This window comes from Gadus macrocephalus, chromosome 9 (genome assembly GCF_031168955.1).
Source record: "Gadus macrocephalus chromosome 9, ASM3116895v1".
Lineage (NCBI taxonomy): Eukaryota > Metazoa > Chordata > Actinopteri > Gadiformes > Gadidae > Gadus > Gadus macrocephalus.
The window spans coordinates 22,004,761-22,030,219 of NC_082390.1; the positions used below are offsets into that span (position 1 = coordinate 22,004,761).

At 42.6% G+C, this 25,459-nt stretch overlaps 2 protein-coding genes across 17 annotated transcripts in view; both read left to right on the forward strand.

The window, feature by feature from the left end:
• Positions 1–728: 728 nt before the first annotated feature.
• On the forward strand, positions 729–20,694 carry bmal2 (basic helix-loop-helix ARNT like 2). 3 transcript variants are annotated; one of them, XM_060061462.1, is made up of 18 exons: positions 740–853; positions 1,359–1,571; positions 9,471–9,539; positions 9,671–9,748; positions 10,985–11,026; positions 11,810–11,967; positions 12,933–13,012; positions 13,199–13,291; positions 13,431–13,545; positions 13,665–13,814; positions 15,246–15,486; positions 16,111–16,217; positions 16,522–16,672; positions 16,779–16,849; positions 17,471–17,582; positions 17,766–17,859; positions 18,340–18,433; positions 19,081–20,694. In XM_060061462.1, the coding sequence occupies exons 3-18, from the start codon at positions 9,475–9,477 to the stop codon at positions 19,215–19,217; spliced, it is 1,788 nt and encodes a 595-aa protein (XP_059917445.1). In that variant the 5' UTR covers positions 740–853; positions 1,359–1,571; positions 9,471–9,474; the 3' UTR covers positions 19,218–20,694. The 3 variants fall into 3 exon arrangements, with proteins under 3 accessions (XP_059917446.1, XP_059917445.1, XP_059917447.1); XM_060061464.1 differs by having other exon boundaries at positions 9,671–9,744; positions 10,984–11,026; XM_060061463.1 differs by lacking the exon at positions 1,359–1,571 and having other exon boundaries at positions 729–853.
• Positions 20,695–24,403: 3,709 nt separating this feature from the next.
• Positions 24,404–25,459, forward strand: part of ppfibp1b (PPFIA binding protein 1b) — a 29,634-nt gene continuing 28,578 nt past the window's right edge. For 9 of the 14 annotated variants that reach the window (XM_060061465.1, XM_060061467.1, XM_060061466.1 and 6 more), the window contains exon 1: positions 24,404–24,565. The gene's annotated coding sequence lies outside the window, so the exon portion shown is untranslated. The remainder of the gene's footprint in view (positions 24,566–25,459) is intronic. The other 5 variants (XM_060061468.1, XM_060061470.1, XM_060061472.1 and 2 more) reach the window with 1 other exon arrangement.

Here is a 25,459-nt window from a genome sequence, read left to right on the forward strand (position 1 = left end):
TAGCATCCCTCACTGATTTCACTGAGGGGGTTAGCATCCTGAGCTGATTTCACTGAGGGGGTTAGCATCCCGAGCTGATTTCACTGAGGGGTATAGCTTTCCTGGCTGAAAACCTCCAGGCTGCTTTACAGGGTCATCAAATATGCAGTGTTTAAGAGAATTCTGATAATTGAGTTTTAGAAAATGTAAAGATTGATGTTTGATTATGGAGCTCTTTAATTCTGAGAGTTGGCTATCGTCAGAATGAGTTTCAGAATAAGTGTTGAGAGTTTCAGCTCCTAACCAACACTCTTCCCGTTTCTAATGCCATCCCCTTCCGCGAAGAAGCCAATGTTAGTGTTAGAATCCTAAAAATATTGCAGGCCTACTGACACATACTTTTTTAAACAAGCCAAAACCGATGGTTCTTTTAAAACACCATAAGGCCATATTTGTGCTCTGACCGTTATATTGGGGAAATAACACATTTACAATAATAAATATCAAACAATAATATAACATAAAAGCAGACATTTTGTGTAAAGGACAGCTACTTATTCAAACAGACACATGTATCGCTTGGTTCTGATGAAAGCAAACAATATGCAGAGTCAAAGGTCAAGCGTCGAAAGCTGCTGTGCTGGAGAAACAAGGAGGCGACTCATTGGGAAACGGCGCATTCTACTTGGTCCGCCAGGAAGTCACACACTGGGTAACGGCACCATCTACTGGTTCCACATGGTAGTGACACACTTGGAAACGGCGCCATCTATTGATTTCACCGGGAAGTGACATTGTAGGTCAACGGGTTCGTTCGTTACAGAGGAATCCTCAGCGGCGGGCTGCGGTGACCGAGCGAACTGCGACCGAGCAGGTAACCTTTATCCGGTTCATTCATACTTCACTTCTGTTACTATTTCTGCTGTGTGAACACTCATCTCTCATAATTTTTTCTATGGTTACTTGAATGTATTTGCCCTTTAAAGAGGCAGGAATGTCTGCAGGGGATGTGTTGTGGATAGTGTTGCCAGATTGGGCAGTCGCCCAATCGCGCGCGCGTCTGTCTGTGTTTAACTTACAAGTTATTACGTCCATTCGTTCGCATTCAGGTGTTTATTGTGCTCACCATTGGTATTTTACATGTCTATTTTGTGTGTTGTGTATTAATGTAATATTATTGACTGGCAGTGTGTTCTTTATAGACCGTGTTAGGTTTATGTGTCTGAGAGATAGATGTGAGGTTCCTTCTTGTATACCACATAACGACATAGTTAATAATTAGGTTGCGTTTAGGTGTGTATTCGTGTAGTTGCCATTGCAGAAGTATATGATTAATCGGTTCTATCGGGTGGGTTGTTGGTTGATTGGGCGCTGTTTAGTCTATAGTTGGGCTAGAAATGGCCAATCCGATCTGGCAACACTGGCTGTGGAAGTAGGTCAGTAGATCAGTGGAGCAGAGCCTGGAGCTGGGGGTCTGAGACACACTGCCTTGGTCGAGCTGCACCAGGACTACCAGGAATACCAGCCCCTGGACCGGGTCTTTATAAGGTGGACCCTGACCACGGTGTGATCCTACAGGAGAGGAACGGACGGTAATGGTCTTAAGTTCAGCTCGTTAGCTTAGCATACCTAGCGTTACGCGTTACAGCTCCAGGCCCGCTGTCATGTAACGCGTTCTGTCCGGAAACTTAAGTCATAACATCAGTTTGTAAAACATGATCTCATGGTTTGACTTTCAATGATGCACCGTGATTCTGAAATGAAAAGGGGTCGACGACCTTGGTATAACTTGATATTAAACATCAGTAGAGTCTGCTTTATGATCCACTATATACCATTACATCTACTGTATACCAGTACAGTCTACTTTATGATCCACTATATACCAGTAAAGTATGCTTTATGATCCACTATATACCAGTACAGGCTGCTGTTTATATACCAATGAAGTCTGCTATTTATATACCAGTAGAGTGTACTGTTTATCTACCAGTAAAGACTACTGTATGTATACCAGTAAAGTCTGCTATTTATATACCAGTACCAGTTGAATAGATTTAATTTAAATGCATCAATCTGGTGAATTTTCAATTACTTACATATTACTTACAAACAGGTGGTACTGATATGAATGTCGATGACACAATGTAACGGGTCATACTAAATGGGGTTGAGGAGTTTTCAGAAAGCATTTAAGAAAACATGAAAACCAAAATGACAAAAACACAGTGCTGAGCTGTGCATTATCTTGTTTTGGATATTGAATCTATGGTGGCTGAAATTTGACTATGGCGGAGCGCCATAGTCTTGTCTATGTGTGGGAAACACTGAGTACAGTCTTCTTATACAGTCTGCATTATGATTCACTATATTCCACAGTCTGTGGAATATACCAGTAGAGTCTGCTGTTTATATACAGTCTATAATATGATCCACTATATACCAGTATAGTCTGTGGTTTATATACCAGACAGTACAGGGTGCTGTTTTTTATATACCATTACAGGGTATCTGCTGTTTATATACCAGTAAAGTCTACTTTATAATCCACATGTTTTTCATGATGAACGCTTGATGGCTTAACCAATGTTGAACGAGTTATAGAGAGAATGGTCTCATTTGCTTGCTTTCAAAAACTTACTATTCTCTAGAGCTGATCTAGTTAAATGATTGCTTAATGGTCACCAATAGGCGTAATCGTTTGAGGATAATGGTCATTCACATTATCAACTCATACTCAGCTCATAATGGATTAGTTAGATTTTATTGTATCTTGGTTAAAGAAATCAGCGTTATTTCATTCATGTCAGTTTCTGGTTATATTATGTGTGACTTATGTAAAATGTAGGTCAAGTTGGGAATGGCCGTTCTAGTTGTTTGGTAGATCTTTCCCTCTATTCTTGCAACATGCAAAACGGTGACACTGACTTTGTTGACATGCCTTAAAATGAAAGGCATAATTTAGAGCAGATATGTTTAATAATTAAAAGTCCCATGGCATGCTACTTTATGGACGCTTTAATATATGGACGCTTTAATATAGATATTAGTGGGCCTCAAACACAGTATTTGAAGACATTTCCGAAATTCAGCCGTGGTGCAGAATTACAGCCACTATTAACCTGTCTCACATTGAGCTTTCCCCAAACGTGCCGTTTCGGTGTCTGTAGCTTTGATGCAAATGAGGAGGTGAGAAGCGGGTCAAGGAGGAGGGTGGGGGTGTGGCCCTGAGCAGCATGCGGCCACGGTACCATGCGCTCTGTTTACAGTGGATGTATCACAATGGCGAGGCGCACATAGCCTTTGGCCGTGTTCTGTAAATATTCTAGAACACTCCAGGTGCTCCGTCGTAAGTCCTGGAGCTCTATATCTAAATAATATCATATTATACATAGACATGGAGGAAAAAGGGATTGTTTCCCATGATTATTGACCGCGATTGTCTTCCGCCGGAGCCTCGCTGCTGAGGGACCACCGCCTCAACAGCGGGCAGCGCTTAGGCACCACCGCCTCCTGCAACAGGCAGCGCCGAGGCGGTGATCCCTCGGCAGCGGGATGCAGGACTCAAGCGGGAGACATTCGCGGGCAAAAAACCTTTTCTCCTCCATGTCGTGGTTCATGTACTTCAGGGAGTCAAAGCCAAAGTTCCTTTCCCCCAATTCCTTCTCAACCATGGCTGAAATAACCCCCGCTACGTGTATCGTTGTGGAAATACCAGAGACGAGAGTCCGACGTGTTATGCGCCATAACAGCAACAGGAGAACGGTTATGCAAATAACAAAGAAGTGTACAACACTTGCGTTACAGTGTGTGTAAACACACACGCACGCACGCGCGCGCGCACACGGCGCTCGCACGGTCGTATCTCATTGGCGGGCCAACATCTCTGGGCTGGCAAGGCAGAAAAAGGGGAGGTGGCATCTCCCCTTATGACGACATACAGGGAAAATTCCAAAACGGCAAGTCTGAAACTCGTTTTTTCAAAGGCGGAGCAGAATGCAAGACGGCAGCATGCCAGTCCATGTCGGTGTTGTCTGTTTTTGCTAACACATTTTTATCTTTTTAATATTCGTCCTGAAATAAAGCAAATCATAATATGGGGTTAAATCAACAGATGCCGACATTGTTGTAACATCTGAAACTTGGCTGAAAAAATCAATGCTGATAATAATATTTGTATTGATGGCTACAATGTGTATCGTGCTGTCGGACCAAAGAAAAGTGGACGTTTTGCTATTTATGTAAAGTCGAAATTTCATGTTAAGGTAATTGCATCTGAATCAATTAGAAAGCAAGTGGAATTTCTGGCACTGAATGTGGAATTGGTTAAGCAGTGTTTCCCCCAGTAAATGTTACTTTATTACCGCTGTATTACCGATGCATTATTGATCTTTATTTTTTACACCTGATGGAAGTATGTTTTCTTTCCCTACGAGAGTTTTCCACTTTGTTAATGCATAATAATTAAAAAAATAAAATAAAAATAATTATATATATATATATGTATAATTATATATATATATATATATACGCATATATATATATTTTTATTAGAGCAGTCAAGCGATTAAAATATTTAATCGTGATTAATCGCATTAATGTCATAGTTAACTCACGATTAATCGCGATTAATCGCAAATTCTTTTTCTATGCTAAATATCCCTTGATTTTTTTGTCCCATAATTCTTAATTCTTTTAATTCTCTTATCAACATGGTGAAGTGCATCGGCTTGCCTTGTGCAAATGATTTTTTATTGATAACAACATTGGCATATACTGATCAAAACAGGACGATACAAAAAAAGAGCCTACAGTGCAATTAAACGACTGCTTTGAACAAATGTCATTTGAACATAGCAGTCAGGCTACTGCTTCTTTGTTTTGAGCCAAAGAAAAAAATAAATAAAAATATATATATTTTTTTTTAAATAAAATAATTGCGTTAATCGCACGATACATTTTTTAACGCCGTTAAAATTTGTTTGCGTTAACGCCATTAATAACGCGTTTAACTGACAGCTCTAATTTTTATATACATTGGTAGTCAAGGCGGGGCCCTATTGTTGTTAAGGCGGCCACCTTAACAACACAGTGCTGGGGGAAACACTGGGTTAAGGGCCTCTGTATAACTGTTGTCGGATGTTATAGGCCTCCATCTGCCTTAAATGTTGCGTTGCCGTCTCTTGTGCATCTTCTATCCAGATTGGACTACGCTGAAATTATTTTAGCTGGTGATCTTAACTGGGACTGGCTTAGCCAGCATCTTACTCTATCAATTAATTGAGTAAGATCAAATGCCCTGAAAAGTCAACTTTAATTGACTTGATAAATGTTCCCCATAAATTCTCTGCTGTTGGTGTTTTTTGCAATGACTTAAGTGAAGATTGTGTTGTTGCTTCTTTCAGGAATACTAAGATCCCTAAATCGAAGCCACGTGTCATTTGTAAGAGGAATCTCAAACAATTTAATAAGCAAGGTTTTCTTCATGATTTGTTAAATTTTAATTGAAGTACAATTGAGTTAATCCCTGATGTATAGTCAGCCTCGACATTTTTAATGATGGTTTTACCTAAATCATAAATAGACATGTCCCATTCAAGAGATTTAAAGTAAAGGGTTGTGATAATCCCTGGTTTTCCCCAGAGTTAGCAGACATTATTCAGCAACGTAACTCGGCTTGAGCTAAGGCAAGGAAAACTGGAGTTTCCTCCGACTGGCTTGATTTTATAAAACTTAGAAATAGATGCTCCTCTTTTATTAAGCAAGCTAAATCTGATTACTATCTGTCTGTCACTACCGAAAACCTAAATGACCCAAGGACATTTTTGGAAGCCATAAATTCCCTTTCTGTGAGCAAAGATTCTCATGTTTTACCAGCTTTTATTATGATGGATTCTGTTGCTGTTAGTGACAAAATGGAGATATTGAAATGTTTTAATGAGCATTTTATTTTGTCTGGCTCTCTGTTTGATACCACTTGCTCTGCAACTGTGAAGCCCTGTACTGATGTTCCAGTTTCTGCAGGCCTTTTTAATTTTACGCCATTCACTAAACAGGAAGTTCATAAAGCCCTAAAAGCTTTAAATCCTGGAAAACCTCCAGGACCTGATCTTGTTGAGACATACTTTTTACAGCTGGTTTTATAGCAGGACCTCTTACTTATCTTTTTAACCTCGCGTGGATAAATAATGAAATTCCTGGCATATGGAAATCTGCATTTGTTCTCCCTTTATTAAAAGGAGGTGACCCATCCAAACGAAACAACTACAGGCCATTATCCAATCTGTCAGTACTGGCAACAATTCTAGAATCTCTGGTGAGTGATCAACTCAAAGATTTTCTTCAGTCCAATGCCATCATGTCTGAATTTCAATCAGGTTTTAGAAAAAAACATAACACTACCACAGCTGCACTGAAGGTGATTAATGACATATCTGTTGCACATGATAAGAAACAACACTGTGCATCACTGTTTATTGTTTTGTCCAAAGCTTTCGACACAGTAGATCATGATGTTCTAAAAAGCAGGCTCCTAAACTCAGGACTTTCAGAGCAAGCAGTCTCTTGGTTCCAGAACTACCTCAGTGATAGGACCTAGTGCATTAAACATGACGGTCTCTACTCAAATAATTTATCAATCTTCAAGGGTGTACCACAGGGTTCGGTTTTAGGCCCACTTTTATTCACCATTTACATAAATATTATTTATGTAAATGGTTTCCCCCAGAAAATGTCTTAGTCAAGGTGGTCAAGGAGCGGGGGGGTGTCCGTTTCCATTCCATTCAAAAAGCCTTAAAGCATGACCATTGTTGTAACAGTATTACTGATGCATTATTGATCTTTATTTTTTACACCTGATGGAAGTATGTTTTCCCTCCCTATGAGAGTTTTCTACTTTGTTGAAGGACAATTCCGGTATTTTGATCATTGAGCCCCCTTTCTGGTTTGTTTAGGATGAAATAGAGTGGGTGACACCGAAATTTGAACTATTAGTCCTTTCTCGGGTATTTGGCTCATTTTGAATCGCTTCTGCCTGCTTCACAATGGTTGTCTGTGTGCAAACACAAACCTGTCAACCCAGCAACCCTAAACGTTCGTTTTCAAAAATGTGCTCAATGTTCAAAATACCGGAATTGTCCTTTAATGCATAATAATAAAAAGAAAAAAAAAAAATATATATATTATTCTTTTTTTTTAATATACATTGGTAGTCAAGGCGGGGCCCTATTGTTGTTAAGGCGGCCGCCTTAACAACACAGTATTGGGGGAAACACAGATATTGATAAAACGTGTTGATGCTAATTTCCATTTTTATGCTGATGACACGGTTATTTATTGCTTTGCACCAACTCTTAAACAAGCTAATGTACTTGCGGAATGCTTTTATTGTTGTCCAAAATACCCTTCAGCGGAAACTTGTTCTTAATGCAGATAAGACCAAATTCATGTTGTTTACTAGTTCTAGAGCTAGACCACAAAATGTCCCCTCTGTGGTCACTCTGGAGGCTAGTGTAATACAGGTGGTTATAGATACCTGGGTTTTCTAATTGAAGACTCCCTCACCTTTAAGCCCCATGTGCTCTATTTGGTTTAAAAGCTGAGGCTATAGTTGGGTTTTTATTTTCGAATTAAGATGGATTTGTCTTTCAATGTAAAAAAGCGACTTGTGGCTGCTACTTTTTTATCTGTCTTGGACTATGGTGATTTGTTGTATATGCATACCTCTGTTCAGTGTCTTAATATGATTGATTCGGCGTACCTTTCATCCCTGAGATTCATTCCAAACTGTAAGGCTCGGACTCACCACTGCCAGTTGTACTCTCAGGTAGGATGGCCTGCTTTGTCCACTCGTAGGCTCAGTCACTACTGCATATTTATTTATAAGGCGATACTTGGTGTGCTGTGCTACCTAGCTATATATGCTCCCTTATGCAAAAAAATGCTGGTCCACACTTTTTACGTTCACAGGACTTGGTGTTGCTTTCTGTCCCCAACGTGCGGACAGAACAGGGTAAAAAGGCTTTGTATACTCTGCCCCCACTGTGTGGAATACGCTACAGAAAGACCTTAATTTTGTTAAATGCTTTTAAGTTGAAAATGAAGGAAATTGAGCTAGACTCTCTAAGATGTCAGTGTTTTAAATAGGTTTTCGTTTCCCGGTTACAGAAATGGGTCTTTTAAGATTGCTGCAGTGTGAATTGATTTGATTTATTTTAGTGCTATTTTAATTTTTGTCCCTGTATGTTTGTCTGTAACTGTGGTTCATTGTGCTGCTGCCTGTCTGGGCCAGGTCACCTTTGAAAAAGAGATTTTTAAACTCGATAGTTTTTTCTCCTGGTTAAATAAAATGAAATGAAATGTAGCTACTGGGGGAGCATAGGCAGGCTAGGCGAACTCCTATTAATTTTGAAAACCTCAGAAAGTGAAATTTTCATGCCATGGGATCTTTAATAGTAGACAGTGCTCAGGATGCCACTATCACTAGTGCTTGATATATTTGAACTATGAGTATGGAAACGATAAGCCGTTCTAGTGGTAAGGCTCATAATGCATAATGGTTGATTTGCCCGTTCATTGTGGGTCAGAGGATTCAGCGTGTTGAGCATTGATGCTGTTAATCCACTACTTGTAAATTAATCTATTAATTTTGACCTAGGGAGGTTAGTTTAGTCTGGGTAGAGATTGTGGTCTGTGTTGAGTTGAAGAAGGGTTAAGTGTCCCTACCAGGGACACAGCCCGCTTGATACCTTATGTTTGAACATGTTATTACTTTGTCATTGCCTTCTATCCCGTATTCAACAGTGTATGCATGTCTTATTGAACGTGCACAAGTGGTTAACATGAACGCACACCATTACTGAATATAATATATTGTATAAAACCTTAGAATGAGGTGTAATGCACTGGAGCAATTGGTCATGTAAGAACTGGTATTATGAGTGCAACATGTGGACCAGAAGATGTTATCAAGCAGAGAGGTGGATTGTGGGGGTTTGCGTGCTGTGTGGGTGACCTAATCATGTAATTCCTTAGGCCCAACTCCTGTAATAGAAACTCCTCATAGATCTTTAGGGGGAAATAGGATTAGAAATCAGGTTGTTGCTGATCCCATGATGGCTATTTGGGTCACTGGGTGAAATGCAAAATATTTGCTCTCAAGAGAGACGGCCTATATAGATCAATTTCTAACTCCAATAATGGTCACCGTTTAGATTGAGGTGAGAGACGGATTCAATGATTTTATATGGTTTGGTTTCATGCGGTTAATAAAGTCACCATTAAAACTGGTTTGGTGGATGGCAGTCCAGTGTATAACATACAGAGATTGTCAATATAATTCATTTTGCATGTTAAACGTTGATTTATAAAATGTTCCAGTGATTCTTTAAAAGAGGAGTTTCGCTGGGCTACAAGTGTATTTTTCGTCCTATGATTGTGTGTGTTTGTGAGCATGTGGTTGAGAGCCATCTCCACTCTGTCTCTCTGCCCAGTTCAATGACCCCCAGTCTTGCTGCTGGCATGGAGACGCCAAGGAAGCGGAAGGGCAGCACAGACAACCAGTGAGTAACATGGATCGGTTTCCACAGCCATCACCTGCATGGTTATTTCAGGTTGTAATAATATCTGTGGTATTTGTCTGCACAAGGATGTGTCAGTTTATCAAAATGGAGTCACCGTACTTGTATCGCAGGGACTCCAAATCAGCCTCTATTCCTGATGCGGATATGGAGGATGAAGAAGAAGAAGATGAAGAAGAAGAAGAAGAAGGGTAAAGTGGCTTTCAGGGCCGACCAGATCAGATCTAGTGTGTACTGCTGTGATGTTCAGAAAAGTATTGGTAGATGAGTCTGACTCTAGACACTCAGGGCGCATTCACACTAGGGATTGACCGATATGGATTTTTTAGGACCGATACCGATATTTTTTCATCAGCCTTAGCCGATAACCGATACGCCGATACCGATTTTCTTGAGCCGATTTTTGGAGCCGATAATACCCTGGAAATCCAGAGTTCTCGCGAGAGCACAATTTGACTTTGCTCAGCGAGTCACTCGGGGAACGAGCAATATACTCGTGTATATTCTGGGCCACCCCTGGCCCAGAACATTAATCAATCACATCGATGTATCAATATAGGTGGGCCAAAAGCGTTGATGTTTTACCGACCGGATACGGCAAGAGTCTTATCTATTGGTCTGGATACGTCACCTCTTGTATTCTTCTGATATTTTCAAATGCATGCTTGGCCCCTCGAGTTGGGCTATTTTCATTACTCGTTGCCATACCCTAGAGTTTTCTAGATGTGGGTCTGGATATCCAGGCTAAGCCTCCCTCAATTAACATCACAAAAATTACACTGATGATAACAAATGTTTCAATGTCTCCATTTATTTATTTTTTTACATTTATTGAACTGTCTGTAAATCATGCCGAAGAAAGTATATAATATTAATCGGCCGATAATGATACACGTAAAAACACAAATATCGGCCGATAATATCGGTCGATCACCAATTCACACTACCTCTGCCGTCAACGGATCTCATTGACTTTGCATGGGACGCTCTCAAAATGGATTGTTGGTCTGTCCATTCTGTCGGCTCCGTTGCCTGTGTCAAAAAGTTGAGAACTTTTCAGGCAGCGACGGATCCGTCTGTCAATCAGATTGCGGTTATGCAAATACACTCCATGTGACTACTGGATCCATTTTACTGGATCCTGGTTTTACTGGATCCAGGAAGAAGCAGGAAATATCCGGCTGTTATGTTTTTTTAAAGAATGTGGAATCGATAGGATTGTTTTTAGTCACCTGTTGTTTGTGTCATCTTCTGTATAATATATACACACATCGGCTTTGTTAATGGGAAGCGATTTGATTGGAAGCAGGCTTCATCTACAAAGTCTAGTCCCCTATACTTCAGAGACTCCCTCGGCCATCCGTTCACGGACGCATGTAGTGTGACCGCGGCGTCACTCTTACAACATGAATGATGTTTGTGTGCAGGTTCGACGGAGAGGACCAGAAGGTGAAGATACAGTGCTTCAGGTGTGTGTGCTACAGCTGCCTCATTCCAAACATCTAGTTTTGAAAAGCAATCTGTAGGTTTCAGTAGTTCCCACTTGAAAAGACTCCTTCCATTTAATTTCCTTTTTCATTCTTTCAATTCATTTCGGGAATGAATGTGTTGAACCTGCCAGTCTGAAACAGGAGGATACTTTTGCCACCTGACCACGCCCACCCATTTACAATTACAATTAGGGCATTTAGCAGACGCTTTTATCCGCAGCGACTTACATCAGTTAAGACACACATTGTGACACCGACGGCAGAGTCAACCATGCAAGGCAACAGCCAGCTCGTCAGGAGCAGTAAGGGTTAAGTGTCTTGCTCAGGGACACATCAACACTCAGCTAGGAGGAGCTGGGGATCAAACTACCAACCTTTTGATTACAAGACAACTGCTCTACCTCCTGAGCTAAGCCAACCCCGTTTTTTGGGGGAGGGGCGGAAGACTATAAAATGTTTGCGCACCCTTTGGCTCATCCTTTGCACTCTCTGCCGGCACGCTCAGGCATCCTGTGTGCGTCTTCACAGTTAACCACACAAACATGAATGAAATATGCATATAATAATAATATTTTATAAAAATAAATAATGCAAAATAAAGTATCAAAATCAACTTGAAGAATAAGGAAATAAAAAACCCACTGGTGTTGCATCAAACCCTGCCTTCTCCCTGCTCTTATTCATCCAACCGAACCATTTCCATCAGCCCACAGTTCCTTCACTACTGCTCGGCTGAATCTTTTCTTCTTTCCGTGTCTGCAGGGAGCCCCACAGCCAGATCGAAAAGCGCAGGAGAGACAAGATGAACAATCTGATTGACGAGCTGTCAGCCATGATCCCCTCCTGTCATCCCATGTCTCGCCGGCTGGATAAACTCACTGTTCTTCGAATGGCCGTGCAGCATCTCAAGTCTCTCAAAGGTATCCACAAACATCACACTCTCTTCAGTTAGTTCACAGAAAGTCCTTCATCCAAGGTGCAGGAGCCTGGCATGGCGCCTAATGCTATAACATGAGTCTAGTTCAGCTTGGCACGGAGCCTAATGCTATAACACGAGTCTAGTTCAGCTGTGCATGGAGCCTGATGCTATATAATGAGTCTAGTTCAGCTGTGCATGGAGCCTAATGCTATATAATGAGTCTAGTTCAGCTGGGCACGGAGCCTAATGCTATATAACATGAGTCTAGTTCAGCTATGCGTGCGCTTCCCTGCCGCTTTTTAAGTAACAACGATCCATGGGTAATTCTGACTGCACCATTATTTGCCTTTGCACAATTGATGGCCTGCTATGACCTCCTTTTTGGAGCAGTTGCATTTCCACGGAAGCCAGAGGCATAGATTCGAGGCGAAAGCAGGCTATAGTATACGTCCCCTTCAATATGAAGAACACAGCCTTTTTGATAGCAGTTCCTTTTCTTGAGCGCTGGGTCTTTTTTTACGCACGCACTGCGGTATTAACAAAGGAAAGCAACACAGAATGCCTGAGAGCCTTACTGTATTATGTTCCATTATATTTAGAATTCTCTCACTGTGCCTGAATATAATGTTTCCAAATTGCAAAATAAATTTGCAATCCACATTTGCTCTTCTTCATTTGAATATAGCGGTAACACATCTTAGATGCAAGCTTCTCGCCTTAATAGTCCAGATGAATTGGAAAACTGTTTTCAATAAGGGGACGCCGAATAAGACCATGATAGGACAAACTAGAAAAGAGGGGTTTGTCTATCATTGGTTTTATGGAAAGTCACACTGTTAATTGAGGCTGCTGATGTTCACTCTACACATTCGGCCCATGCTTGTATCTTCTCATGAGAACCTCATCGGTCTAGATGAGTGCAGGCTACTTGCTAACTACAATCCCCTTCATCTCTGGTTCCTGCAGGTTCCTCTTCTTCGTTTTCTGAAACTACCTATAAGCCTTCATTCCTCCCTGATGAGGAATTCAAACAGCTTGTGCTCAAGGTAGAAGATGGCTTTCACACACACATTTTACTATTAGTATTATTTCAGTTTTAAAGATGAGCTTTTCACTACGTATTTATGTGCCTCTTTTGTTGCCCCTCCATTCTAAAGGGAGGACATACCGGGGAGCCGTCTTCTGCTTTTGTTTTAACGTTCTTGCTCTTCTTTGGTGCCTTTCCTCTGCAGGCTGCCGATGGCTTTCTGTTTGTGGTAGGCTGTGACCGTGGAAAGATAGTCTTCGTCTCCGAATCCACCACCAAGATCCTCAACTATAGTCGGGTAACACCTGCGCCTAAGTGTGTTCCTTACTGAACCAGCTATAATACCATCACGTTGTATTCTCGATATCTTCACGCATCTCGGGGCTATGATCCTAAAAAGATGGGAGGGGCTAAAGCGTTGTTGTTGCCCCCTCCAGGCGGAGTTGATTGGCCAGAGTCTGTTTGACTACGTTCATCCTAAAGACATGGGGAAGGTGAAGGAGCAGCTCTCCGCCTCGGAGTACCCTCGCGAGCGCCTCATAGACGCTAAAAGTAAGTTGTTTGGGTGTTAGTTCTGCGGACTGTGGGGTAACGGGTTGTCCGCGATGGACCTCCAGGCTCTGGCTCAAGGCTCTCCAGTCCTGACCCAGGTGTTTGTTGTTTCTCTCCAGCCGGGCTGCAGGTGCCGGCTGACCTCCCAGCCGGCGCAACCAGGCTGGGCTCCGGAGCCCGCCGCTCCTTCTTCTGTCGCATGAAGTACAACAAGGTCTCCGTGAAGGTGGAGGAGAACGAGTTCCAGCCGGGCCCGTCCAAAAGGAAAGGTGGGAGGACTCGTCGTCCGGAGAACTTTGTTGAGGACGGTCTGATATTCACCTCCATGTACATTGTTTTAATCTGCTCATCAATGTGTGAGGTAACACATGCCCAAGTGATTAATAGTATTTCACTTGTTGCCATGAATCCAAAGGAACTCTTTAAATACAGGACATAAAAGATCCAAAATATGTCGTTAAATATACTGAGCTTATAGTTGGTCCAGGCAGCCACTGCAGCAGTTATTTTATGCCGCTGATATGATAATTAGTAAGTGTTATTATTATCAAGTGTGTTGATAATAACAATGCCAATAACGGGCATTTATCTCATATGGGGCGGGTTTTATACGATGACTACTGAAGATGACCAAGATGGCTGCCACTGATCTGGAATGTTCTGATTGTGAAGTGTTAAATGAGCTGAATGGTATACTTTCTCTCAAACAAGATCAAACAAGGGCACTTAAAATGTTAGACGATAAGAGAGGGTTGTTTTGTTTGGTACCAACACAGCTCAGCGCTACGTGTTTTATAGGGCTGGGTAATGCCAGGTACCTCACAATTCATTTCTATTCGATTCTTTAGGTCTTGATTCGATTCGATTTCGATTTGATATTGATCCAATTGCTTTGATATGGATTCAATAATGTGTGCAGATGACAAAAATACCTAAGTATTATTTAGAATTAACCATTTCATTGTGCTTTAACTAGCAAAAAGGGAATACACCATTGTATAGTATTGTTCCTGAGCTAAACTTGCAGCCTAAAATAAATAATCATAACATGGACAAATGTAAAAGGGAATATTCATTTAGGCATACTCGCTTCTAGATTACAATGACTGAGTATGCTTCATTTTTATTTATTTTTTTAATGGAAATAATCGATTAAAAAATATATCTGAATCCAAATTGAATCGAGAACAAATAAATTACAGTGCATTGTTGAATCAATATTTTTACCCATCCCTAGTGTTTTGTGTGTGTGTTGCTCTGATTGGTCGCAGGTCTACCCAATCCACTGGCCTTCCGGTCTGTGCCTGTCACATGAATACAATGTGTGTCCCTCTCTGGTTCTGAACACGTTAGTTTAAATGGCGGTGCTCTCACTGAACTACAGCTCACATGGGCCTGCGTCACCCAATACTTGACTTTTGCTACCTACAACATCTTAAATATGCCAGTCATGTATGTAGACTGGACAATTAGCGATCTACAGTAAGAGGTTATATTTGATAACGCCAAGAAGGATTTGGACTGGGTTAGACAGGCTGCTGGATATGGATGTCCAGCAGGCCAGGAGAATGATGATGAAGAGAACATCCTGACTGCCGGACCACGGCGTAAAGCAGGTGCACCCCAAGGCCACTACTGCACCTAGTGGGAAAATCTGATGATGATGATGTCCCCTTCCCCTCTGGTGGTTCTGTCCCCAGAGAGCCAGCGGTTCTGCACTGTGCACTGCACGGGCTACCTGCGTTGCTGGCCCAGCGGCACCCTTGGGGTGGAGGGAGAGGGGGACACCGACAAGGAGGGCTCTCCCTTCAACTGCCTGGTGGCGGTGGGCCGGGTCCACGCCCCCGGCGCCCCCCAGGCCAACGGGGGGGTGCAGGTCAAGCCCACCGAGTTCATCACTCGCTACGCCATGGATGGGAAGTTCACCTTTGTTGATCAAAGGTAACGCTCCTGGGGGGATTTTTATACCCTTTATGTATGGCTTTCCTGAATTAAGGTGTGGTGGGTGTGGTGGGTGTGGTGGGTGTGGTGGGTGTGGGTGGGTGTGGTGGGTGTGGTGGGTGTGGTGGGTGTGGTGGGTGGGTGGGTGTGGTGGGTGTGGTGGGTGTGGTGGGTGTGGTGGGTGTGGGTGGGTGGGTGTGGTGGGTGTGGTGGGTGTGGTGGGTGTGGTGGGTGTGGTGGGTGTGGGTGGGTGGGTGTGGTGGGTGTGGTGGGTGTGGTGGGTGTGGGTGGGTGGGTGGGTGGGTTGTTGTGGGTGAAAGACTGTCGGCACGTATTAAAAGTAATGTTTTCTTGGTTTTCTTCTGTCAAATATTGAATTCCTACAGTGGAAAAACGGGTCCTTTGTGAATCTTTTTGAGTAAAGAGATTTTCGAAATCATTTAAATGCAATGCCTTTCTTATTAATGGGCATTTTTCAGGTAATTTCGAACAGAATTATTTTAATTTAAAAAATGTAAAGCATAATCATTGTCATGAAAACAATCCTATGCTAGGCAGCTCGTCCTAGGATCCCATGGGCCTGAATCGATGCCTTATCTTTACGTTGTGACGGTTCTTCTGCAGGGCAACCACAGTGCTGGGCTACCTGCCGCAGGAACTCCTCGGGACCTCGTGCTACGAGTATGTCCACCAAGACGACCTCCTCCACCTATCTGAACGCCATAGGGAAGGCAAGCTGTGTGTGTGTGTGTGTGTGTGTGTGTGTGTGTGTGTGTGTGTGTGTGTGTGTGTGTGTGTGTGTGTGTGTGTGTGTGTGTGTGTGTGTGTGTGTGTGTGTGTGTGTGTGTGTGTGTGTGTGTGTGTGTGTGTGTGTGTGTGTGTGTGTGCAGGGTTCTGGCCCGTCCCTGATGGCGCTGTGGCTGTACTCTCAGAGCTTTCTACCAGGCCCCTGATAGAAAGCTCTGTCGCAGTTTCGGAAAAACCTTTTCCCAGCTTCTAACCTTGGCATTGCTGTTTCCTTTCTTTCCCCTTTAGTTCTGCGGAGTAAAGAAAAGATCGAAACAAATTGCTATCAGTTCAAAACCAAACATGGCTCCTTTGTCACTCTACAAAGTCAGTGGTTCAGTTTTGTTAATCCCTGGACCAAAGAAGTGGAATACATCGTGTCGACCAACACGGTTTTATTGTAAGTCCTGGTGTATTTTGTTTTCCTCATGAATAACATGAATCATTATTTTATTCTCATTTTGATACTATTTCAATACTCCTTTGCCCCCTGTGATGCTGAGCAGTCCGAAGCAGGATGGGTCCAGTCAGAGAGGGGCAGAGGCGGACCAGTCCAGTGACTCAAAGACTTCTGAAGGTGGGAAACAAAGGCTCATTAAAGGCCACCATGATGTGATGAGAACCAGAGATTCTGGGTAGTGTGACCATCTTGTGTCATTCAGGTGACCTCCTCATGTTCCCCATGAGTCCCTCCTTGTCCTTTAACTGTCAGATAGATGGACGGACTGACGGACATCCATCAGACAGACAGACAGACAGACAGACAGACAGATCTATATAGGATCTGATAATCCTATCCAAAAACTCCAGAGAACACAAACAGGCTCACATTTGGCAGGTCAAAGGGCGAGCGAGAGCCTCGCAGAACTTGTTCTAGTGTTGTGGCAGGCCTCCCTTTGCTGGTAACCGACGAGGTGGATGAGCTGATTGGTGGATCCAGAGGACCTAAAGGGTGAAGGCGGTATGATGATGTGGATGACTGACTGGTTCCTGCAAATGATGACGGAGGGACAACAAGACAGAAACATACAGACCGTGGCTGTACAAACACTTTTAATTGGAAATATCTTTATTTGGGGGCTATCCAAGACAATCTTTACATTGCTATCAAACAAGATTGTTGACAGCGTTATAATGTAATTAAGCAGATTGATTTCGATCGACAACCCTGATATACTGTATATTTATTTTTTTCAAGGTGGCCAAAAGTCCCATCCGATAATCCCAGGGATGTCCTGTAAACCAGGCACCATGATCTACGCAGGAAGTATCGGAACTCAGATCGCAATTGAACTTCTGGATTACAACAGGTGAAATTAACCCAAGATCATTGATTATTTTCTTATATTGGTTTTTCCTGTACATTGAATTCTTTAGTTAATGGAACTTGCTTAATGCACATCAACAGCTAATGGAAGAATGCGTTTATACTGCTTATAACAGCACATACGTAATGTATCATAACGACATACACATGACTGCCTCTGCCCCAGGATAAACTCCTCCCCTTCCAGTGGCAAGGCTAGCCCCTTCAGCCTGCTGCAGGACCGGTCCCCCCAGGGCCCCAGTCAGGGGCCCCGTGCTAATGTAAGACTCACTCACTCACTCACTCACTCACTCACTCACTCACTCACTCACTCACTCACTCTCACTCTCTCACTCTCACTCTCACTCTCACTCTCACTCTCACTCTCACTCTCTCACTCTCACTCTCACTCTCACTCTCTCACACTCACTCACACACACTCTCTCTCTCTCTCACACTCTCACTCTCACTCTCTCACACTCACTCTCACTCTCTCACACTCACTCACACACTCTCTCTCTCTCTCACACTCTCACTCTCTCACACTCACTCACACACTCTCTCTCTCTCTCACACTCACACTCACACACTCTCTCTCTCTCACACTCACACACTCTCTCTCTCACACACTCTCTCTCTCTCTCACACTCACACTCACACACTCTCTCTCTCTCTCACACTCACACTCACACACTCTCTCTCTCTCACACTCTCACACACACGTTATTAATCCTTCTCCTTCATGGTGTGGGGTCCCGCAGGGGTCCAACGGCGAGGCGACGGACATGGAGTTACCGGGGAGCTCTGAAGACGAGCCACAGGACACGCCCCATCCAAGGCGAGAGTCCCCCATGGGTACGGTCATCAAAATGATATACTGTATGCTACTATTAAAACTATTATTCTGAGAGCGATTCGACCAAGAATTAAAATCAGCCCCTGTAAAGAATGGTAAATGGTCTTGGTGCTTCACTAGGGCTGTTCTAAGCCCCTCGTTGTAAAGAATGGTAAATGGTCTTGGTTCTATGGGTGTTGAACGGTCAAATACAGATGTCTCCTTGACATCCCAAGGACAGTATTCCCACAGCACTGAGAAATAACATATCAGTGTCAGCAGACTGAAATACTTAAAAAAAACTTTGTTGGATATGAAAGTAACAACGTAATTTTATTATTGTCCATAACAGAGGTATAAGCTAAATTGATGGGGTGTCCCGTAACTGTTATTGGAAACTGGTTCGCTGGGTGGTAAGAAACCTTGGTTTTACCTCAGCCACATCACCAACCCGCCAAACATTATCTTCCAATAAAAGGACACTTTGACCTGGTTTGTTCCTGACATAAACTTTAATGTAATGACCTTGAAGTAGACTCTTTATAAGGATATTTAGAATTAATCTATCGATCTATGGACATCATTTCACATTGGCCTTGCTTATCGTGGTCTGTGTTTCCCTGGATGTCCCAGCCCTTACCCCTGTTGTTCCTCCTGGTGTCCTCAGGGGAGGCCCCTCAGCTGGACCTGGAGGGGCCCGGCCTCGGCGGCCTCACCAGCGACGAGGCGGCCATGGCCGTCATCATGAGCCTGTTGGAGACCGACGCAAACCTGGACTTTGGAGAGATGCACTGGTCGCTTTAGAACCTTCTACCTCTCAGAACGTAGCCATGGAAACGTGTGACCTGGGGAAGAAAGGATTTATTTATTGGTTTTGATTCTCCATGTAAGCTGTGTAATATTCAGGGGACTGTTGTGCACCAGGGCAGCATTCATGTCAATAAAGGGACCACTTCCTGCAACAGGAGGAGGCTCAGAAAACGTACAGCTGTGTTTGCTGGCGAGTGCCGGACCCTAGACCGCGTCCAGCTCGGTCTAGCCACGGCTCTCTCTGTCCGGGTCAGGGCAGTATGTTTGAACCCCATCTCTACTAATGAACACTAAACTAGGGGCCAGATGACATTCTCTTCTTCTCTAATCTATCAGTCTACACTTGAAAAACGGAGGGGAGGGACCATGCAATTTTTCTTCTAAAGCTGCACTGAAATAGGGTATTTTAAAGAAAGACGTTAGGAGGATCTGACGGACAGACTTGTGCAGCCCCCCCACAATGAGCTGCTTGTCAACTTGAAAATATGAGGCTGTATGCTTTTGTGGTTCTAGAGCTAAAGGCAAGCTACTCTTGAGGGAATGTTCACTTGTGTATAGCTTGGTCATTCAGCATGCAGACCTCTGGAGAAAAGACCAAGAGCGTAGTCCAGTGCTGAGTGTGAAGGGCTGGTAATGACAAGTGTTGACCAAGTGTTATGTGTTACATACTGGAGGAGGAACTTGCCTTGAGCTAATGTTAGATATATACATTAAAAATAACTTAATATAACTCTGAAGCCAACACCAGATTCTCAAAGAAGCCAAGACTTGCAATATGAGCACAGCATTTTTTGAGTTGGAATGCAATTATTATTATTACTTCCAGATTTGCTAAAAATGGCTGATTATAAATTGTTGGATCTGCATCTTAGGACAGAGGCTGGTTACTCAGGGACCAAATGAATCAGAATTTCTTGAAGGAATTCATTCATTTAACTATCCATTACCATATATAAATCAACCTTAATTTACTAACACATGCATTCTTATTTTTTTTTCACATATAGATATCAGATAAACACATTTTTATTTGCCTTAATTTTTTCTTGTATTGGTGTTATATTATGCAGTGAGTCTGACGCATGTCAGGTCTATGTTCCCGAGCTTGTGGAAAGCCCATAGTTGTGTGAATGGTTGTTATAGGCTACACTATGCAGGAATAGCAGATGTTCTAGACTTGACCCTTTCTCAATTCTTGCAACAGCGAGTATTGCATGGTTAAAGACGGATTGTGTTGGTTGGAGAGCAGGATGCTATTGTAAGCTAGACAGCCACATGTTGATCAAGGTTTAAGTTACCAAAGTGATTATTCAACCATCGTCAACAGTTTTAACTGCAGCATGTTTTGTGCTGCAAATGTCAAATCATTGCTGATGCCAAATATGGTGAAAAGTCCTCCAGCTTGCAACTTTATTTCAGGGAACTATATTATATATCCATATTGAATAAATGCTCAAAGCAAAATTCCAAATGTTGTAATTTCATAGTATCCTTGTTCTATGCATCTGAAGGACTGCCCTCTATGGTTTGGGAAGGCATCCTAACGTGATATGGTTTTCACCTGGAGACCACAGCTGAAACACGTGGTTATATTTGAGCCTTTGCTTACTGGTTAAGAGATGTTTCTGCTCCTGTGACCGTAGCTATGGTGTTGAGCACACAGCGGTCCAGCTCTGATCCTCCAAGCCTCACTCTCATTAAACATCACTTTCGATACTTCAATAGTCCACATTAAGGGTTGACATATTTTCTTTATATTTAAACTTTAGATTAAGTCTCTTAACTGGCAAATCTTTTTCCAATCTTAAAATAATTTATGACCAGGTAACTAGCCGCTCATTTAAAATGTGTCTTGTATCATATTTTCAAAATCCCTCCTGGGTCTGATGCTGTCACCTCTCCTGAAACAGTTGGAGAGTCACTTCTATGCCTGTGGATGTTCTCCTGGGCTCGTCTCCCGTGGGTCTGTGGGTCCTTCAAACAGTTCATAATGATGAAGAGAAAAGGCTTCCAACGGATGGATGGCAAAACACACGAGGGCTTCAGTGTCTGATGTGCCTTTGGACAATTCCTGCAGAGCCTTTTCAGGCAGATGTTTCAACTATGGCCCCAAAGTTTAAAGAACCCTGTTTAGAAGGGTGGATACAGGAGTCTTAATTCAAGTTTTCCCTACTTTGATAGTAATGAAACGAATCAGCTGTACTGACATGTTCCATACAGACACAGGCAGTGGTTTTAAAGGCCTAATGGTTTCTGTTTGTATCTCCTTGTTGTTATTAAGTCCACATAGTTCTGAACCCTGCCTGTGTTTCATCAGAGCCCACAATGTTTTTTTATTAAAGGTGACATATTATACCACCAGGTGTGAGTGTGATTAGCCATTACAAGCCGTTTTGAAAATCAGCCTCTTCTGACATCACAAGTGGGCGTATCCACCTAGATGTGTGCTGGATAGATCAGTCTACCAGCCTACCCAGTGGACTGTAACAAACGTTGCTCATTTAGTGGTATAATATGTCATCATTAAATTGTTTAAAGCTTTTTGCAGAATAAAATTTGGTATAGGAAGGATATCTTATGTTTTCATGATGCCCTGGACGCAGTGTATTTACGTTGCATGAGCTTTATAACGATTCTCTTGTCTTTTGTTTCATGTATTTAGACTAATATAATCAGTTGGACCCTAGAAGCTGGAACAGAGACTTCCCAGTGTTAATGGTATAAATGTAATGCCGTTCTGTCTTGGATTACATCTTCAATCCAAAGGAGAGTTTGTCTCTGAATAACATGATGTAAATTAATTAAACCTAGCCATCCAGTATGATAAAACTAGGAATACTATCCTGTCCAGTTTTGACTCCTTAATTAAACACACTAACCAGTTTACCATCCTGCCCTTAGTCAGATCACAACCTGATTGTTTTGACGGCGGCTGCTTTCCCTGTAATGATATCTCCAACCAGCTGTGCTTAGTGGTGGTTCCCCCCTACTCCCTCTTAGTTCCTTGCATGAGATTAGGTTTGAGTAATTTGTCCAATGTGATATGGGGGTGAAGGCAGTTAGAAGAAGCGTAGTGTAAGCAGTTGAGGGCAGTGGGCTGCTGGACTGCAGAGATTGGGTCCGGCCCCTTCTAGGCCTTCTTAAGGCGTCGGACTCAAGGTTCATGACCATCACTCGCATTTAGTTTGTTCAGTCCTGGCCTCTTATCCATTAGCACTGCCACAAGTTCAAATATGTTGGCATGTTGATTGTGTTGGCAATTCTGTGCAATCCCGTGGGCCTAGCATTCTTTAAAAGACAATATATCTCTTTAAAATGGCCATGAATATTGAAAGAATTTGAATTATTCATTTTGAAAAATAAATATGTATCACAATACCTTTTTACTTCATTCATATGAATAATGTTGGGTTTTAAATTGCAGGAAGTTTATAAATGAATGTCTAGTAGACTGAACCCATTGGATGACTTTCTAGACAGAGACTAAGCCGAATATGAAGAGCAGGTTTTCAGAATGCTACCATCACATGTCCACTACCATGTCAGTCCATTTGATCAATGTTATCATTCACTGCACTTCCACTGACATTATACCATAACATTTTGGTAAATCTTCAAATAATATAGTTTTTATAAAAATAAAAAAACAATCATAAGCTGTTGGATAGTTTATATAGTTATAACAATAGATATATTTAATAATAAATGAATAATTTATGTTTCAATTTAACTACTCTTTGAGAGTATAGTAGTCCCATTAGTGTATTTGTTTAAAAAAAACTAATTTATGATTTGTTGATTAGGATTGACCCACAAAATACTTCTGAGATTTGGCCAAGACAAAAATGGAAAGCGAAACAATGACTGCACATTTCAGTCTTCATGAACTCCATTAACTGGTGGATTTAACAACAGTGGGCTGTTTAAGACTGGTAAGGGATGCAGAGACAACATTGTCAACACCAGATAATAAGGCAGGATTTTGGAATGCCCATGTATTCTCTGTAAATATTGGGCTGTAATTGTGCACATTCCAGTTCAGGTTAGCTCTTTAGGAATATGCCATGAAAGTGACAAATAACATACCCAGGGCCCTGAGGCAGTAATCCAGCCATAGTTACAAGTTTGCCTTCTATCTAAAGTCATCAATGCAGCTCTGATTCATTATATCAGCTACTAGCCATTTCACAAGTGCTCAATTCTATACATTATTATTGTAATATTCAGGCATTTCTGCCACTGATTTGAAGGCCCTAGATATAATATAGTCCTGATACTAAATGTGTGGTTTGTGCAGGGAACACAGTAGAGAGTACAGCCGATACTACAGCTACACAAAGGAACTGAACCTCAATGCCTGTGACAGTTCAGATCATGTCTGCCTGCTCCTGTTGTCTCTGGCCATCCTCTGCCTGGGTGCGCGCATTAAGAGGCCATGGAGGATGGATCAGAGAGAGGCTGGAATGTGGCCGTGTGAAGGTGGTCTCGGAGAGGGGTCTGGGACCCTCTGATGAACCAGAACAACACCACGTGGTTTGGTTTCAGGAGCATCATGAAGAATGGAGATGGAGGCCTGGGACTGTCTGCACTCAGTGAGACTCGGCTGAGGTGGTCTCTTTGTTAGTTCCTAGTTAACACATTCTCACTTCTGTGTTATTAACTATAGCTCAGAGAGTTCACACATTCTCACCTCTGTTATTAACTATAGTTCAGAGTTCAAACATTTTCACCTCTGTGTTATTATTAACTATAGTTCCTAGTTAACCCATTCTCACCGGGGGACTGTTTACAGTTGGACAACTGTAGAAATGCACACCTGATATTTGCTCAGTTTGAAAAAAACTGAAAGAAGCGTTTTCTTGTTGATTGTTGATTCTCCTGTCTGGTCTGACTTCTGTGTTGTGTATTGATTCTTCTATATATTTGACACATGAACAATAGGCCTATACTTAATAGTAAAATGTATTATCAAAAGTAAAAAAACGTTTTAGATTGGATATTACTTTTCTGGGAGCTGTGCTGTGAATAGGCCTACAACACTATATCAACCATAAATCTGCTCTAGCTGCTGTTGCGCCCTCAGGCCACTTAGGGTCGCCAGGGCTCCGTACACCTCACGCTCCTCCCATGGATCGGAGATCCCTGCACAAAGTTCCTTTTCCGAACACCAATCCCGTCGGGAGCAGGGCGGGATGTGGCACTGGTGACGTTTTAACTTTCCTATCCCCCCTGTCATTCCGTCATGGCGGTGGATGTAGAAGCGTCCTGGGCTTGCGTTAAAAGATAGTAGAAAGTTCAGAAGCGAGGTTCTTGGAGATTGTTTTTTGGAGCAGGTTCGATCAGTAAGTGTTTGAATCTAAAAAACTCTTTGGTTCGCTTTGGACTGCAGAGATTATGTAGACGAATGTTTCCTAGAAGGTGGTGACTTCGTGTAGACTACATGTGTGTCTGCCATCTAGGAAACGTATCGAGGAAACTTACTTTGAAACATGTTGGAGGCTGTTTGTGACCGATCTGTTAAGCGCTCGTCTCCTCACTCCTGAACTATACCTCAGACCTCCAACGGGCTTGATATAATCCGGGGCCACGTCTCCTCAGACCTCCAACGGGCTGGAAATAGATCCGGGGCCCGGGGGCAAGTCTCCTCAGACCTCCAAGGGGCTGGAGATAGATCCAGGGCCCGGGGCCACGTCTCCTCAGACCTCCAAGGGGCTGGACATATATCCAGGAGATAGACCCAGGGGCCGGGGCCACCTCGTCACTTACACTTTATTCTGCATGGCGTTGGTTTTCCTGGAAGGGGGTCTTAAACTCGAATCCAACATTGTATGTTATTATACCTGTTTATATACAGATGATCTTTGAACATACGTCGAAGTGGTCCTCAATGCGTCCTCAAGTTTTTTTTAGGAGTTTCTCTGTAGGCCTACGTTCCTCTGAAATCAGTGTTCGGCTCTGAACGGGTCTGCCCGTTACGATGTGCGTGCGTTCATATTAAGTTTGCCAAAGGGTTGCGAAAGTCTTTGTAATCATCAGATGTCCTGTTGGTTTTCCTTGTTTTATAATTTATAGGCTACTATCTGTGTGTGTCCTAGTCCACTGATCCTAACCAGAATGTGTGTCCATGTTTCCACGGGTCGGTGTACCGCTGTAGAGCAGAAGTAGTTAGCATTTTGTTACTGAGTAACCAATGAGTAACTCTCTCTTATAGCCAAGTTACAAATGGCTGCTGTTTC

Coding starts and splice junctions, on each gene's coding strand:
- bmal2 (XM_060061463.1), top strand. CDS start 9,475: ATGACCCCCAGTCTTGCTGCTGGCATGGAGACGCCAAGGAAGCGGAAG. Junction 13,013..13,198: donor TCAAACAGCTTGTGCTCAAG/GTAGAAGATGGC, acceptor TTTCCTCTGCAG/GCTGCCGATGGCTTTCTGTT. Junction 13,815..15,245: donor GGGCCCGTCCAAAAGGAAAG/GTGGGAGGACTC, acceptor TTCTGTCCCCAG/AGAGCCAGCGGTTCTGCACT.